At 28.3% G+C, this 13,782-nt stretch overlaps 1 protein-coding gene across 1 annotated transcript; it reads left to right on the plus strand.

Annotated features, from left to right (window-relative positions):
• The first annotated feature begins 6,789 nt into the window (after positions 1 to 6,789).
• On the plus strand, positions 6,790 to 13,671 carry LOC122500391. Its single transcript, XM_043609303.1, has 24 exons — positions 6,790 to 6,949; positions 7,056 to 7,092; positions 7,211 to 7,410; positions 7,834 to 7,926; positions 8,161 to 8,435; positions 8,646 to 8,775; positions 9,006 to 9,165; positions 9,339 to 9,465; positions 9,617 to 9,754; positions 9,899 to 10,034; positions 10,105 to 10,206; positions 10,492 to 10,647; positions 10,728 to 10,835; positions 11,141 to 11,227; positions 11,453 to 11,593; positions 11,668 to 11,808; positions 11,906 to 11,998; positions 12,068 to 12,247; positions 12,342 to 12,464; positions 12,540 to 12,689; positions 12,861 to 13,010; positions 13,101 to 13,185; positions 13,272 to 13,376; positions 13,448 to 13,671. Exons 1-24 carry the CDS (start codon positions 6,890 to 6,892, stop codon positions 13,507 to 13,509), a joined length of 3,039 nt encoding a protein of 1,012 aa, XP_043465238.1. The 5' UTR covers positions 6,790 to 6,889; the 3' UTR covers positions 13,510 to 13,671.
• Positions 13,672 to 13,782: the final 111 nt, after the last annotated feature.

Here is a 13,782-nt window from a genome sequence, read left to right on the forward strand (position 1 = left end):
CTATTTAGGAAGTACAGATCTACTGATTTCATTTTAGGTTAATGCATATCTTTATGCATTAACTACACCATTTACTTTAGAATGTGTCCTTCTAATATTAGAACTGTGCTGTTCAGGAAGTAAACGTCTACTGATTTCATTATTATGTTAATGCATACCTTTATGCATTGACTTCATCATTTACCACAGAATATGTCCTTCTAGGATTGGAACTGTACTGTTAAGGAAGTATATATCTAAGGATATCATTAATATGTCCTTCTAGGATTGGGACTGTGCTATTTAGGAAGTACAGATCTACTGATTTCATTATTATGTTAATGCATACCTTTATGCATTGACTTCATCATTTACCACAGAATATGTCCTTCTAGGATTGGAACTGTACTGTTAAGGAAGTATATATCTAATGATTTTATTAATATGTCCTTCTAGGATTGGGACTGTGCTGTTTAGGAAGTATAGATCTACTGATTTCATTATTAGGTTAATGCATATCTTTATGCATTGACTACACCTTTTACTTTAGAATGTGTTCTTCTAATATTGGAACTGAGCTATTCAAGAAGTAAACGTCTACTGATTTCATTAGTACGTAAGAGCATATCTTCGTGCATTAACTTCATAATTTACTTTAACATATGTCCTTCTAAGATTGGAACAGTGCTGTTCAGGAAGTAAACGTCTACTGATTTCATTAGAACGTAAATGCATATTTTTGTGCATTGACTTTATCTTTTACCTCAGAATATGCCCTTCTATACTCTGTTCCACGAGAGAATGCTTTTCGACGCGCAGTTTTTTTTTCTTAAAGGGTGGAGAAAAATGTTAAAATGGTATTTTCCAAAAATCCTATAGCCAATGAAAATCTTGCCTACTAATTGTAGTTTTACATTGTAATATCTCATCTAGAAACCAAGCTTTTTTGACACATGTTTTAGCGACCCACGTTTATGAGGATACCAATATAAAAAAGTAGAGGCAATAAAATATTAAAATTAATAAATTTTTACCAACATATTTGGAGTCTATTATTTTTGACGATTCTACTGATATTTAATTTTTCTTTCTAAGTATAGAATCAAAATGACTTTATTTTAAATTATGCTACAATTGATATGGTATGTAATAGTAAAAAAAACAGTTAATATTAAATTTTTGTTTGTGAAAATGGGCCGTCTAAAATAAAAAATTTAGCGAATAGTATCAATTCCCTTACTGAACGAAAATTCGTCTTTTTACGACAGCATTCTCTTGTGTAACAGGGTATAGGATTGGAATTGTACTGTTTAGGAAGTATATGTCTACTGATTTAATTATTATATTAATGCATATATTTGTGCATTCACTTCATCATTTCTTTAATTTTTTTATTATCTGATGCACATTCGACATGACACAGTACACGTTTAAAGCTCTGAATGTTAGAGATTACTGGTTCAAATCGTGTTATTAGTACGCATATCTTTATAAATTGACATCGTTATTTACCACTGAATATGTTCTTTTAAGATTAATTCAGCTATAGGAAAATTTTTTTTTAATAAAATTCTCTCAAATTTTCACGCGCTCCATTAAAAATGCAATTTTGTATATTAAGAATTTAAATTCCTAAACTAATTAAATTTTACATTTTTTTAAATCAGTGTAATAATTTTTTCAAATGTTTTAGTTGAAAAAAATGTCCCTAAAGTTCTAAACGTTCAGTTGTACGAATTGTATTATTTCTTTTATCAAATTTTATTACAATAATGCATTACGTATAAGAAAAATAAACCTTATATTTGTTTAACTTTACTTCTTTTCTTAATATTATATTAAAGATAGTAATATTCGTTCATTTGAACGTTTAGAACTTGTCGGTAACAAATTTCGTTCCTTTGAACGTTCAAAATTTTGGGGAAATAAAAAAAAGGAAAAAGCAAAGAAAAAAAATTAATTCCCGGTAGAAAAAGAAAGTGAGCTTTTTTTTAAAGCAGGGAAAATGTTAGTCAGAGAGTCTGAAGTCCGCAAGATTTTTAAAAACCAAAAAAAATTGAGATGATATAAGTTATATTGAGTTAAAAAAGTTAACTGTCTCTTAAGTATTTATTATTAATTTAATATCTGAAATTAGTTAATTTCTTAATCTTTGCAGATAAATTAACTGATAAAAAAAATTTATTTTTAATATTAAAAAAATACATTTGTAAATGTTTCGAAAAACCTTTGCGAACTTCAATCTCATTAGTCATTTGTAAAAAAAACTGTTATTTTGTACATAGAGAGTATTATTTGTTTTTTTATTACTTTAATACACGAATGAAAGAATAAAAAAGAAGTGTGGCACATTCTTCGAATTTAATTTTTCTTAATCCAGAAAAAAAAGATAATAATGTTCTTTGTCTTCGAATTATTATCTCCTGCAAATAACTGCCAGTTGCAAAAGATACCAATAGCACAAAATAGAGGCCTGCAGACCATCAACTAACGCAAGCCCAAGAACCTAAACAGGGGTCCAGTGAAATTTCTAATTTAACATATTATAATACGCATTGAAAACAAAGTATTACTCTGCGAAGATTGTGATGATAATTATAATATTAAGAAAAAATGTACAATTGTATAGATTTAGAAAATAAGCCTAGGTGTTAGTTTATGGTCTGATTCTAGAATAAGTGAAAAAATGCCCTTATACCATTGATATTCAAAATGAATAATTTTTTTCTTTTTGTTTAATTTCTAGAATTATTTTCCCCCTGAAAAATTGTCGACGCACTAGATCTCTCCTAAGTGTAAGAAACAAAAGGGCATAATATGCACTAATTTGTTTTTTTCGTTTTCTTCAGTCTCTCAAAAAAATCGATTTATGCTCATGAAAGTTTTATTAGTGTAAAGTCTCAAATGTAATATATTATATATATAGTTTTTTTTAAAAATTAATTTAATGCAAACTTTCTGTGGAATTTAGTTAAATTTCAGTTGTGTTCTGTCTTAGAGAATATTGTTTTGATTTTCGTAAAACGGGAATTATTTAACTAAAGAAGCCTTTATATTTAATTTATCTGTATTAATTAGAAATGAGTGGAGTAAACCGTTTACATAATTTTTTGTACTTAAATTATTAATTATTTGTGATCAATTTTGAATGATGTATAAATGTTAGTATTTTTGCAGAAAATGTTCAGAATTTGATGAATTTAAAAAAGAAAAAGTTGATAAATTCATTTTAAAATAATATTGGGAATGTACTCAGTTTTAAGGGATTTTTATCAGTATTTTGTAATAAGAAGACTCAAATCTGAATTTGGGGTTTTTTATTACAAAAGAATTAAACAAAGAATAATTTTGTAATTTTGAAGAGTATAGTGTTACATTCAGGACATCAGAGTTATTGCATTTTGCATAATCATTTTATACTGAAGTTCCGTACAATTTTGGCAAGGACTTTATTCATCATCATGACTGAAGCTATTTGCTGCAGTCATCTCATAGTTCTGAAAAACAGTGCTGAATTCAGGACTGTAATCAGAGTAACTCTAACTTTCTGCCCTGGTCTACTAATATCCCAATGGAATCTGCGGGAACTTCGCAGAGATCTGCGACGTCCTCATTCATAAGACCATACACGGCTTGGTTGACATTGTTGATTTCAGCCATTTTGTAGCTTTGGAGAGCATTGTTGAACTCAGGACTGTAATCATGTTAACTTTCTACCCTCCCAAATGATACACTGTGATTTTGCAAACGGTGATTTATCATAAATGCAGTCAAAAGTTCCATCACCTCTTTTTATCATCCAACAGGGAAAACTAATTTTAACCAAACCCTGCCCAGTATGATGATTCATTACCCACCAGTTTGCTTTGGTGAATAGCTTTCACTGCTAGGGAATCAGGGAGCTGTTTTGCTTCGTGGGAGTCCAATGTCCAGCAATATAGACAATGAATACATTACTTTGGGTCACTTTCTCATGAAACTTCATGTCAATTGCCTTCTTTACATAACCCATAACAGAACCCTGTCCTGTATGATGGTTCATGACCCACCAATTGGCTTTGGTGTATAACTTTCGCTGCTAAGGAATCAAGAAGCTTGTGCTCTGTAATAGCGGGAAATCTTAAGCTTTGTAATGGCCTCAGGTCTTCATGTTGATGGAGCAGTTTCAGAAAAGGTCTATAACTAGAAGCAGTGATTAATATTATAATAATATTATTTCTATTAACAAGAAATGACTCTGATGTTCTGCTGGGAGATGCTTAATATCTAACCATATTTCCTTGGTCACATTGCCAATGGCTGTTTACGGTACTCATTCAGGGTTAACTTAGAAATAATAATTATCCAATCATCAACAACATTCTGTTGGATCTAATCAATCACCATTAACCCGGAGGTAACTCAGGGCGAAAGCCGAAAACAGATAATAATTGTCGGATTCATAGAAGCCGTTCTGCTCTCAGTGATCATTGTTACCTCTCTTGATACACTCTTCTACGAATCTGACACGATGTGTTATATCTATTGTAACAAAGGAGTGGTGACTTACTCGGATATTGAATACATAATTCCTAAGATAATTCACCTATGTCCGGTTAAGGACCTGGTGGCATGTGGACTAACTAAAAAATTAATTTGTAAAAAAAAGTGGAAATACGTCTATCCTTTTCTTACTAATGGGATTTTTAGTTAGTCCACATGCCACCAGGACCCTAACCGGACCTAGATGAATTATCTTAGTTAATACTTTCTTTTATAGGTCCCATATAGCACAACATTTTTCAGCAAATTTGTATTGCAAATTTCGAAAGTTTGCTTTATAAGTTTGCAGCAAACTTATAGGAAATAGCAAAATGTACCCCCGTCGTGGCAAGAAACTAGCAAAAAACTTGCGTGGCATACGAAAACTTAAATGCATGCGCAGTAGTTTTCTATGTCATCTAGAGCTGCGCAGTAGTTTTCTATAACAACTAGAACTGCGCATTACATTTTAGTCATCTTTCCTTTGAGGGAAGGGACCATTTATTGAAATGCTTACATTTTTCAAAAAAAATTTAATTTTTTAGAAAGTTAAATGTAAATTTTTCTGAAGTTTACTACAGTTCTGCAAGTTCTGTTAAAATTTGCAGTAAGTTTACACCACAAACTTGTCACAAGGGGGACATTTTGCCATTTGTCACAAGTTTGCTGCAAAATGGCTGAAAAATGTTGTGCTATGTGGGATAGTACAGAGATGTGACTCAATTTAGTCTTGATAAAGTTCTTGCAGTTTAGACTTCTCACACTCTAAATTTGAATCAGTGAAATTTTACAGATTGTATTATAATGAAAACTCTTCCATTAAATCATTCAGTAAAATTTTTACTGACAATCAGATTGTCAGTAGGAATTCAGTGATTCCGTTTTACTGACTGTCGATAAAACATATTAAATGGTCAATTTAGTAAAAAAATTAGTGAAATTCTACTGAAGAAACAATGAATTTTTACTGACAATTAGTCATATTTTAATTATTAAAAAGAAAACTCTTTAACGAGAATAAATGAAAATCAGTTATACTTGACTAATTGTCAGTGGCATTTCACTGATTCAAATTTACAGTATATTTAATAAATAAAAAATTTAAATAACATTATTTTATAAAAAAAAAATTTAAATAACACTATTTAACTAAAAAAAATTTTTTTAATAATAAAAATAAAATGAAGTCGGTCAAATGTTTGAAATACAGAAATGTGGGAAAAATTGCTTACAAGTGCAAAAATTATTAATAAGTTTACTTCACTCTTCGAGAGGTATATAAAATTATATAAATTAACTGAAAATAAAGCAGAGGCTTTTGCATTAAAAAACTTTTAATGTAGAGCTCCTTATTTCTGAATATATATGTATGCATCTATATTTTTTCTTTTTTTCGACATTTTTAACATGTATATGTATCATAGATTATACATTTTTAAAAGAGATATATCAAGAATATAATTCATATTTGAGAATTATTTATGAGTGTTCTTTTTACTGTGTTATTTTCATTTCCTCTGAATTGATTTTTCTGCTTTTTTATTCATATTGCTTTTCCACTTTCCCTACAACACCTAAAATCATACATTTTCTCCTCTTTTCGCCTTATTTTTAAGCAAGACCTATAAAAATTATCATTTTTTATTAGTTTGAAAAATTTGTAGTCATGCTTGAAGAAACAAATTTTTACTTTACATTATATATTATAACATTTATATATTTACATTGGAAAAATTTTAATTCTTTGAAACTTAATTTTTTATTTAATTTAATTATTTTTAAAAAATCCACTATATTGGATTCGCCATTTTGAATTTTGAAAATCTGACTTCATATTCGTAATCAGCGACCCTAAAAAGTACTGAAATCTCTACAAGAACTGAAAGTACTACATGTGGCTTTTTTTAAAGAAGTACAATTTTCATTAACGTGCCAAAAAAGATTAAAATGATTTTAAAAATTAGAATTGTCTTAAGTTATATTTTATATTTAAAACATAAAACTAAATTTAATTTAATGCAAAGGAAAAAGGCTTTTCTCTATTATTTTTAAAAAAGGAAATCCTCTTATGAAATTTGTAACAGAGGGAAAAATCTTAATTAAATTAAAACATTCTTTTATACGTATAATATAAGTTTTACGTAATAAATTTGCAATGCACACATTTCTACTTAAACTGCATTTTAGTGTTATTTCTACCAAATAACTCGATACACTTGTAACTATTCCACTGGCTAGGAGGTCATTAAATTCTTCAATATCTTCAATGCACTGTTCATACTTTCGGGAAATATACAGAGACACTTGAAATAAAAAATCATTTCGACGTGGCATATTGTCTACACTAAAACGTAGCATTAAAGTTCCAAAAAATACTGAAGAATAAAAGATGATTTACGCCTTTATTCATCTTTTTGCATCTATTGCACTATTCACGTTAACAATAAAGGTAAATTTAAATTTTTTAAAATCATAATTCGACCAAATAATAATGTACAAAAATATTCTATATTTATTCTTTGATCAAATAATAATAACAAAAATTTATCAACCAGGCTGAACAATATTTGACTAATTCAGACGGTTATGGAGGTATAAATACATTTTTCTGTAAACTTTAATTATTCTTCAAACGTTGTAGCACAAACAATTTTGTGCTCTTTCTCTCTATAAATGTAAGAAATAATTTAACACATTTTAATTTTTTTAGAAACTGATAGTGAACTGGTTTCTGTTAAACATTCAATTCATAGAAGAAGTCTACCTGAAGTTGTAATTAATATTACAAGCAGAGGCATTGAAAAGGAATTTATTTTACAGTCATCAGATGGATTTTTTGCTGGTAAGGATACTAAAATCTGGGTAGCAAAAAATGAAGGAGGCAAATTGAAGTATACACTGCAAAAGGATGTAAGTAAAAAAAATTTTTTGTACAGAACTTTTTTTAATAATATTTTTTTTAAAGTAAAGTAAAGAAGTTTTTATCTTTCCATTTTTGTGATTAAATAAAAATGCAACTTATTTTCTTACTTTTTTAATTATTTGCGTTAAGATGTTAAGGACTAAAGGGATTTTTATTCCATAATTCAATATACGACTTAATTAAAAATTGAGACTTAAATACTGAATATCTTAACATTTTTCTTAACTTTGCCTTAACATCTTTAGTCCTAAACATGTTAAGGACTAAAGTATCAATTTTCAATTAAGTCATTAATATTGATACATTTTGCCTAAATTTTTTCTATAATATTTTCCTAACTCATATGTATAGTTATTATTAGAAAAAATTTTTCATTAAGTTGATTTTTTAAAAATTTTCATTCATTGTAGATTATGGAGGAAGTGAATATAACATTTTACCATGATATAAAAACAAAATCCGCAATAGCACACACTGTAAATGAAGATGGTGTTTCAAAATTCGTAAGTAATATTGTATCTCTTTGAATATTTAGTGACTAAATGGCTAGGGGAATTATTTACACTATAAAAATTGTCGATTTCTGATAAAAAGGGTGCTAAGGAGTGAATGTCATTTGTTTTTAAAGTGGCTTTAATTATCATTTAAGTTAAAGGAATGACTTTACTTTTTGTCAACACGTATAACTAAAAGTTTTAATTTAGTGCCAATGCAATAAAGATAATTTTTCATTTTAGGATGGTGTTATTGATTCTAAAATAATACGATCATTAAATAATCACGATCGCAAACGTCGAGATGTTTCATCAAAATTACAGTACGAATCAGAAAACAATGGTAGCAAAAATTATCACCTACTTTATAAACGAGATTCTTCTTTATCGAACCATAATAACTACCAACAAACTGATGACAGGATTAATGAATATAGGCAGAGAAAGGAAGATTCTTTAAATACTCCGGAAATTGTCTATCCGGAAATTTTAGTCTACGTAGATAAAACAGTGTTTGAGTATGTTACAACTTGTAATACTTTTTTAAAATTTTTAATACTTAATTCAATTCAGTAGCTGATCCAGAATTTACTCCAGGGGGGTCATCCTTAGATGCGGCGAACAACGACTATAATTAGCTGACCTTATTTTATGTAAATTTTTCATCCCTCTCCTTGGATTTGCCACTGATACAATTAGTATTTCTCATTAAATGCTTAATTTTTCAGAGATCATGAAAAAAATATTGTCAAAACAGTCGCTTATGTTCTAACTCTTTTCAATGGAGTAGATCTTTATTATAGAGACATGGACGATCCCGCAATTCGTTTAAGCATCGCTGGAATTGTTTTGTGTGAGGTACTTGTAATTTTATAACAAAAAAATTAGATAACTATACGATTTCATTATTGTGTTGTAGTCTGTAGAGTTATAGACTTTATTATGTGTATACTTATTTATTTATTAGTAATATTAATCTCTGTTATAACTACATAATAAAAAAAGTTGACAACTTGAGCTCTTGCTGTGCTAGTTGTTAATTTTTGCTTTAATACCGGTATCTGACTGAAGTTTTTACTTCGATAAAGGATCAAATAAATACAAAAACGTTGGACGGGAGAACTATTAACACAACTGTCTTGTGGGATTTTGGAAAATTTCTTTATAGTGAAAATCAATTTAAACTATCAATTGATTACGATGTTGGTGTTTATTTACTTAATCCAAGTGAATACAGTGCAACGAAAGGTTACCTTTTTTAATTTTATATATAAAATCATAATTAATTAATTATTATGTTTATATAAAAAAGTATTTGATTACTGTTTTGAAAATAAATTGCTTTGTTTAGTTACAAATACATTTAAATAACATAGTGCACATAATATCGGTATTAAACGCAAATTTTAAATTATATTTAGGTATTTCACCAATAGCAAATGTTTGTTTTAATGATGACATAGAAAAGACGGTTAAATCAATGATGATTACTTCAGATGAAGGAACCCTTAATGGAATTCGTATTGCTGCACATGAATTAGGTCATTTGTAAGTTTAGAACTGCAATATCAGTTCAGTAAATTCAGAAGTCAATTAACAATACTATCGTTATAGAAATTAAAGATAAATTTTAGTAGTATAGTATTTACTTTTTTAGCATAATATTTTTTAATTACGATATGTTATGATTCTTTCTTAGATTTGGTAGTGAGCATGATAACGCGTCGGTACAAGAATGTTCTTTTATGAAAGGTTTTGTTATGAGTTATAACATATACGACCAAAATCAATTTTTCTTTTCACCATGTTCCAAAGAAAAGATAAAATGGCATTTCAGGTTTGTAATTTTAAACTTTCCTGTTTATGGAAAACATTTAGGGATATAATTTTCAATTCTTGAATTGCATTTTTGCGAATTCAAAAGATATAAATTCTAGTTTTATTTTTAAGTGTATATTAAATTTATTCACATTTATAACAGCCAAGAGAAGTCTAGGTGCATTCTCAATAATCCAGCCGATAAAAGAACTGATAAACAAATTTTGAGAGTTTTGCCTGGACAATATATGACATTAGACGAACAATGTCAAAAAAATGGACACAGTAATGCATCTTCGGTAGTGAATTGTTTATTCCTGCTCTTGTTTTTTAAATTTTCTTGATTAATACATTTATTATTTATTTCAGGTTAATCTAGATATTTGCTTAGAAATAAACTGCTTCGATGGGAGAAGTTCCAGTTATGTAGATGTTGCTGCACTAGAAGGCACCCCTTGTGACTTTGGAAAAGTAAGTTTGAAAATAATCATCAATTTCTTACCTTAGTGGTAAGAAGACTAACTACGTATTACCGAACAATTTTAATTTATTTAAGGTTTCATACCACTTTATCAGTTAAAAAAAACGATTTTTTTTCTTGACGGATTTTAATAGTAAAATATCTCATTGACACAACAGAGAAAATTTTCTAATAATTGAAATTACCTTGACTGCAAACATCAAAATTTTGTTTTAATTTATTTTTAATGTACAAATTATTGTATATAGTATTAATAAAATTGTTTTAAATTACAGTACTGCTTAAGGGGAGAGTGTGTGGATGTTCCATTTAACAATAGTGACAAGAATTCAGATTTAAAGAATTTATTTCCATTTAAATACCAAACGCGTAGAAGTAAAAAAACTGCTGAAGAACAGTGTGTTAAATATAGAAATGAGATTGCTATCAAAGTTTGTTGAAATTTTTTATAAAATTTACAATTTTATTTTTAAACTCATCAACTTATTTCCAATTTTAAATTTTATTTTAGGCTTTCTTTTATATTTGTAAAGTAAAGTGCGTTATTAAAACAGATACGCTCGACTTTAAACCGACAGAATATACTGCAGATGATGGAACCCCTTGTAGTAAGAACGGAGTAAGAGTTATTTGAATTCGGAATTCTATTGAATGTTATTAATATTTGAGGAGCCGGGAAGAAGAACTCGCCGAGCGCGCCAACGTATTCTCTAATATCAGTCGGGTAGCAGTGACAGGCCCAGAGGCGCTCACTCCTCCCCGACTGATATTAGAGAATACGTTGGCGCGCTCGGCGAGTTCTTCTTCCCGGCTCCTCATTTATTAATAGTTATTTTAATCTAATATATCGTATATTGAATTTTTTTCCGAAAACCTTTTTACTAGGTAAACAAAAGTAAAGAATATATATTTTTCGTTCAATAGATCTGTCAACAAGGACGATGTATAGACGATACTTATCAATTGGCTAATGATCATTGTAGAAAAGCTGGAGCAACAGGTTTTAGTAATGTTAGTATTAAAAATGAATAATGTCTATGACTTGAGTTATTTACTTAAGGATATAATATATTAACAAGGCGAAAATTTGGAGTACAACATGAATTTTATTAGAATTTTTTCTAAAAATGACTTAAGAAATTTGCAAAAAGCACGATGGAACTTGCATAAGGTTATTTTGTAGGGACCCTATAAATTATTCAAAAACTAAATTATGATATTACCAAAACATTTCAGTATTCTGCCAAAGAATGTACCTTTAACTGCAAAATAGTTACTTACAATGTTTCTGAATATTTTTTGAGTTACGATCACGACAAAGTAATAAAAATCAAGGAAACATTTGCTCCCGATGGACATCCTTGCAATAATAGTGGAGTAAGAAACATTTCTGCAATATTTCTTGACATAAATTTTACTCAACAATACTGTGCATTTTTGAATTCTTTCAGTACTGTCAAGATGGTAAATGCATTAATATGACATTTTCTACTGGCATTGTTGATCCTAGTACTTTCGTCGATGAACGGTATGGTCAATTCGCGTCATCTTTTAAACGTTGTCAAGAGATTGGATATTCTTGGAGTTATGATGTATGTATAAATAAAGGGTTAAAAATTCTTAAACTTCAATTTTGATTTTTTTCATACGCTTAGTGAATGTATTTTTGTTTTTTTACTTTCTTTATAGTATAACAACGGATGCATTAGTGTTTGCGAGAAAAACAAATATGATATAAAATATTTGAATGCAGAAAATGGCTTATCTTGTAATAACAGTGGAGTAAGGAACATTTTTACAATTCCGCTAATTTGTTGATATAAACTTAATTTATCGCTTTCTGTTATTCAGTATTGTCACAATGGCAAATGTGTTAATATGACAGCTATTACAAGTAGCACAAGTAGTACAAGCAGCACAAGTAGTACCACTACTAGTGCTTCAACTTCTCTCATAGATGTATTACCTAAAGAGTTTAAAACTCCCAAGGAACAATGTGAAGATCGTGGGTTAATTTTTTCAGAAACTAATGTTTGTATTTGTGGAATATTTTTAATTCCGTATGTCTAATGTGATATTTTTAAATTCTTCTTTAATTCAATATAATTTATCTCTTTTTTTCAAGTATATCAATGGATGCAGTTTTAGATGTGATTATGATTATCTTGATTATGACTATAACATTATTTATGAAGAGGTTTATGCTATAAATGGAAGTCCTTGCTTTATAAATAACGCAACTAAAGGAGTAAGATGCATATTATCAAATTGTAAAATATAATTTTGTTACCATAAATGCTTGACATTTCGTCTTTCCTTGTAGTATTGCTTTGAAGGTTCGTGCATTAAGGTGGAACTTGATTCAACTACTGTTCGCATTGTTGATTCAACAACTTCTTCAACTAAATTACCTGTCAATTTAAAATCTCCGATTGAAGAATGCACTGATGCTGAATTTATTTTCTTCGTTTCTGTTAGTACTAAAACTTTCATATAGTTTAAATTCTTTATATCATAATTTTAACTTTTTTTTCAAATACATACACTTTTCCCATGTGGAAAAAAGTTTCTGAAAATAATGCAGAGAAATTCCCGGGAATGAAAACAAAAAGTTCGTGGAATTTTTAGTTTACAATTGTTTTAGCTTATTGAATTTGACTGTACTGTTGTCTGCTCCAATATGACTGACATTGATGAATTTGAATATGAATACGATGATTATGAAGATGATTCTGAAACAAGTATTTATCAAGATATATCTCGACCAGATGGAATTCCTTGCAAACATAATGGAGTAACGACATAAACTTTTAATTATAATTTATAAACACGCAGTTGTATAAATAGAAAATAATTTTTATTATAAAATTTCTTAATTTCTTAGCATTGCTTAGATGGAAAATGTGCTAATATGATAATCACAGATCCTAATGAAAAAGCAAAAATGTGGGATTTCGATGAATTAAAAGGAAAGTATTTTTTAGTCAAAACTTTAATTCAATGTCTTTTATTAATTTTGACAAAATCATTTTTAACAGTTTGTATATTTATATAGTTTTTAAAAGTAATAAACGAGGGGCAATAAAACCTGAAGGAGACGAAAATGATTCAAAATTATTAAACAATGGAAAAAATGAAAAACAGCATAATGTTTCTATTGGTTAGTATTGAAAAGAATTGTTTAAATCTTATAATTTTTATCTGTAATTATTTTAATCACAATTGTTCTAGATTTTTCCGATGTCGACGACGTTGTCAAAGAATTTGCAGAAAACATAGATATATTTTTGTAGAATATTTTTATTCTTCTATGAATGTTTTTCATATGCAAGACAAAAATTAATTATTTGGATTAATTAATTTTTTTCACGACTAAGCAAAGCGAATTAAAGTACTAAAATAATAATTGTTTCAAACATTTCTCCGATTCATAATTAGAAAAATAAGTTACCTACTTGAATTGTAAAGTAATTTTTCTTTAATGTATAATATAATTTATAATATATATTTGTTTGTAATCGAAGAAAGTGATTAAATAAATTGAATACTTGAGTAAAAATATAAAT

This window comes from Leptopilina heterotoma, unplaced genomic scaffold (assembly GCF_015476425.1).
Source record: "Leptopilina heterotoma isolate Lh14 unplaced genomic scaffold, ASM1547642v1 Lhet_183, whole genome shotgun sequence".
Lineage (NCBI taxonomy): Eukaryota > Metazoa > Arthropoda > Insecta > Hymenoptera > Figitidae > Leptopilina > Leptopilina heterotoma.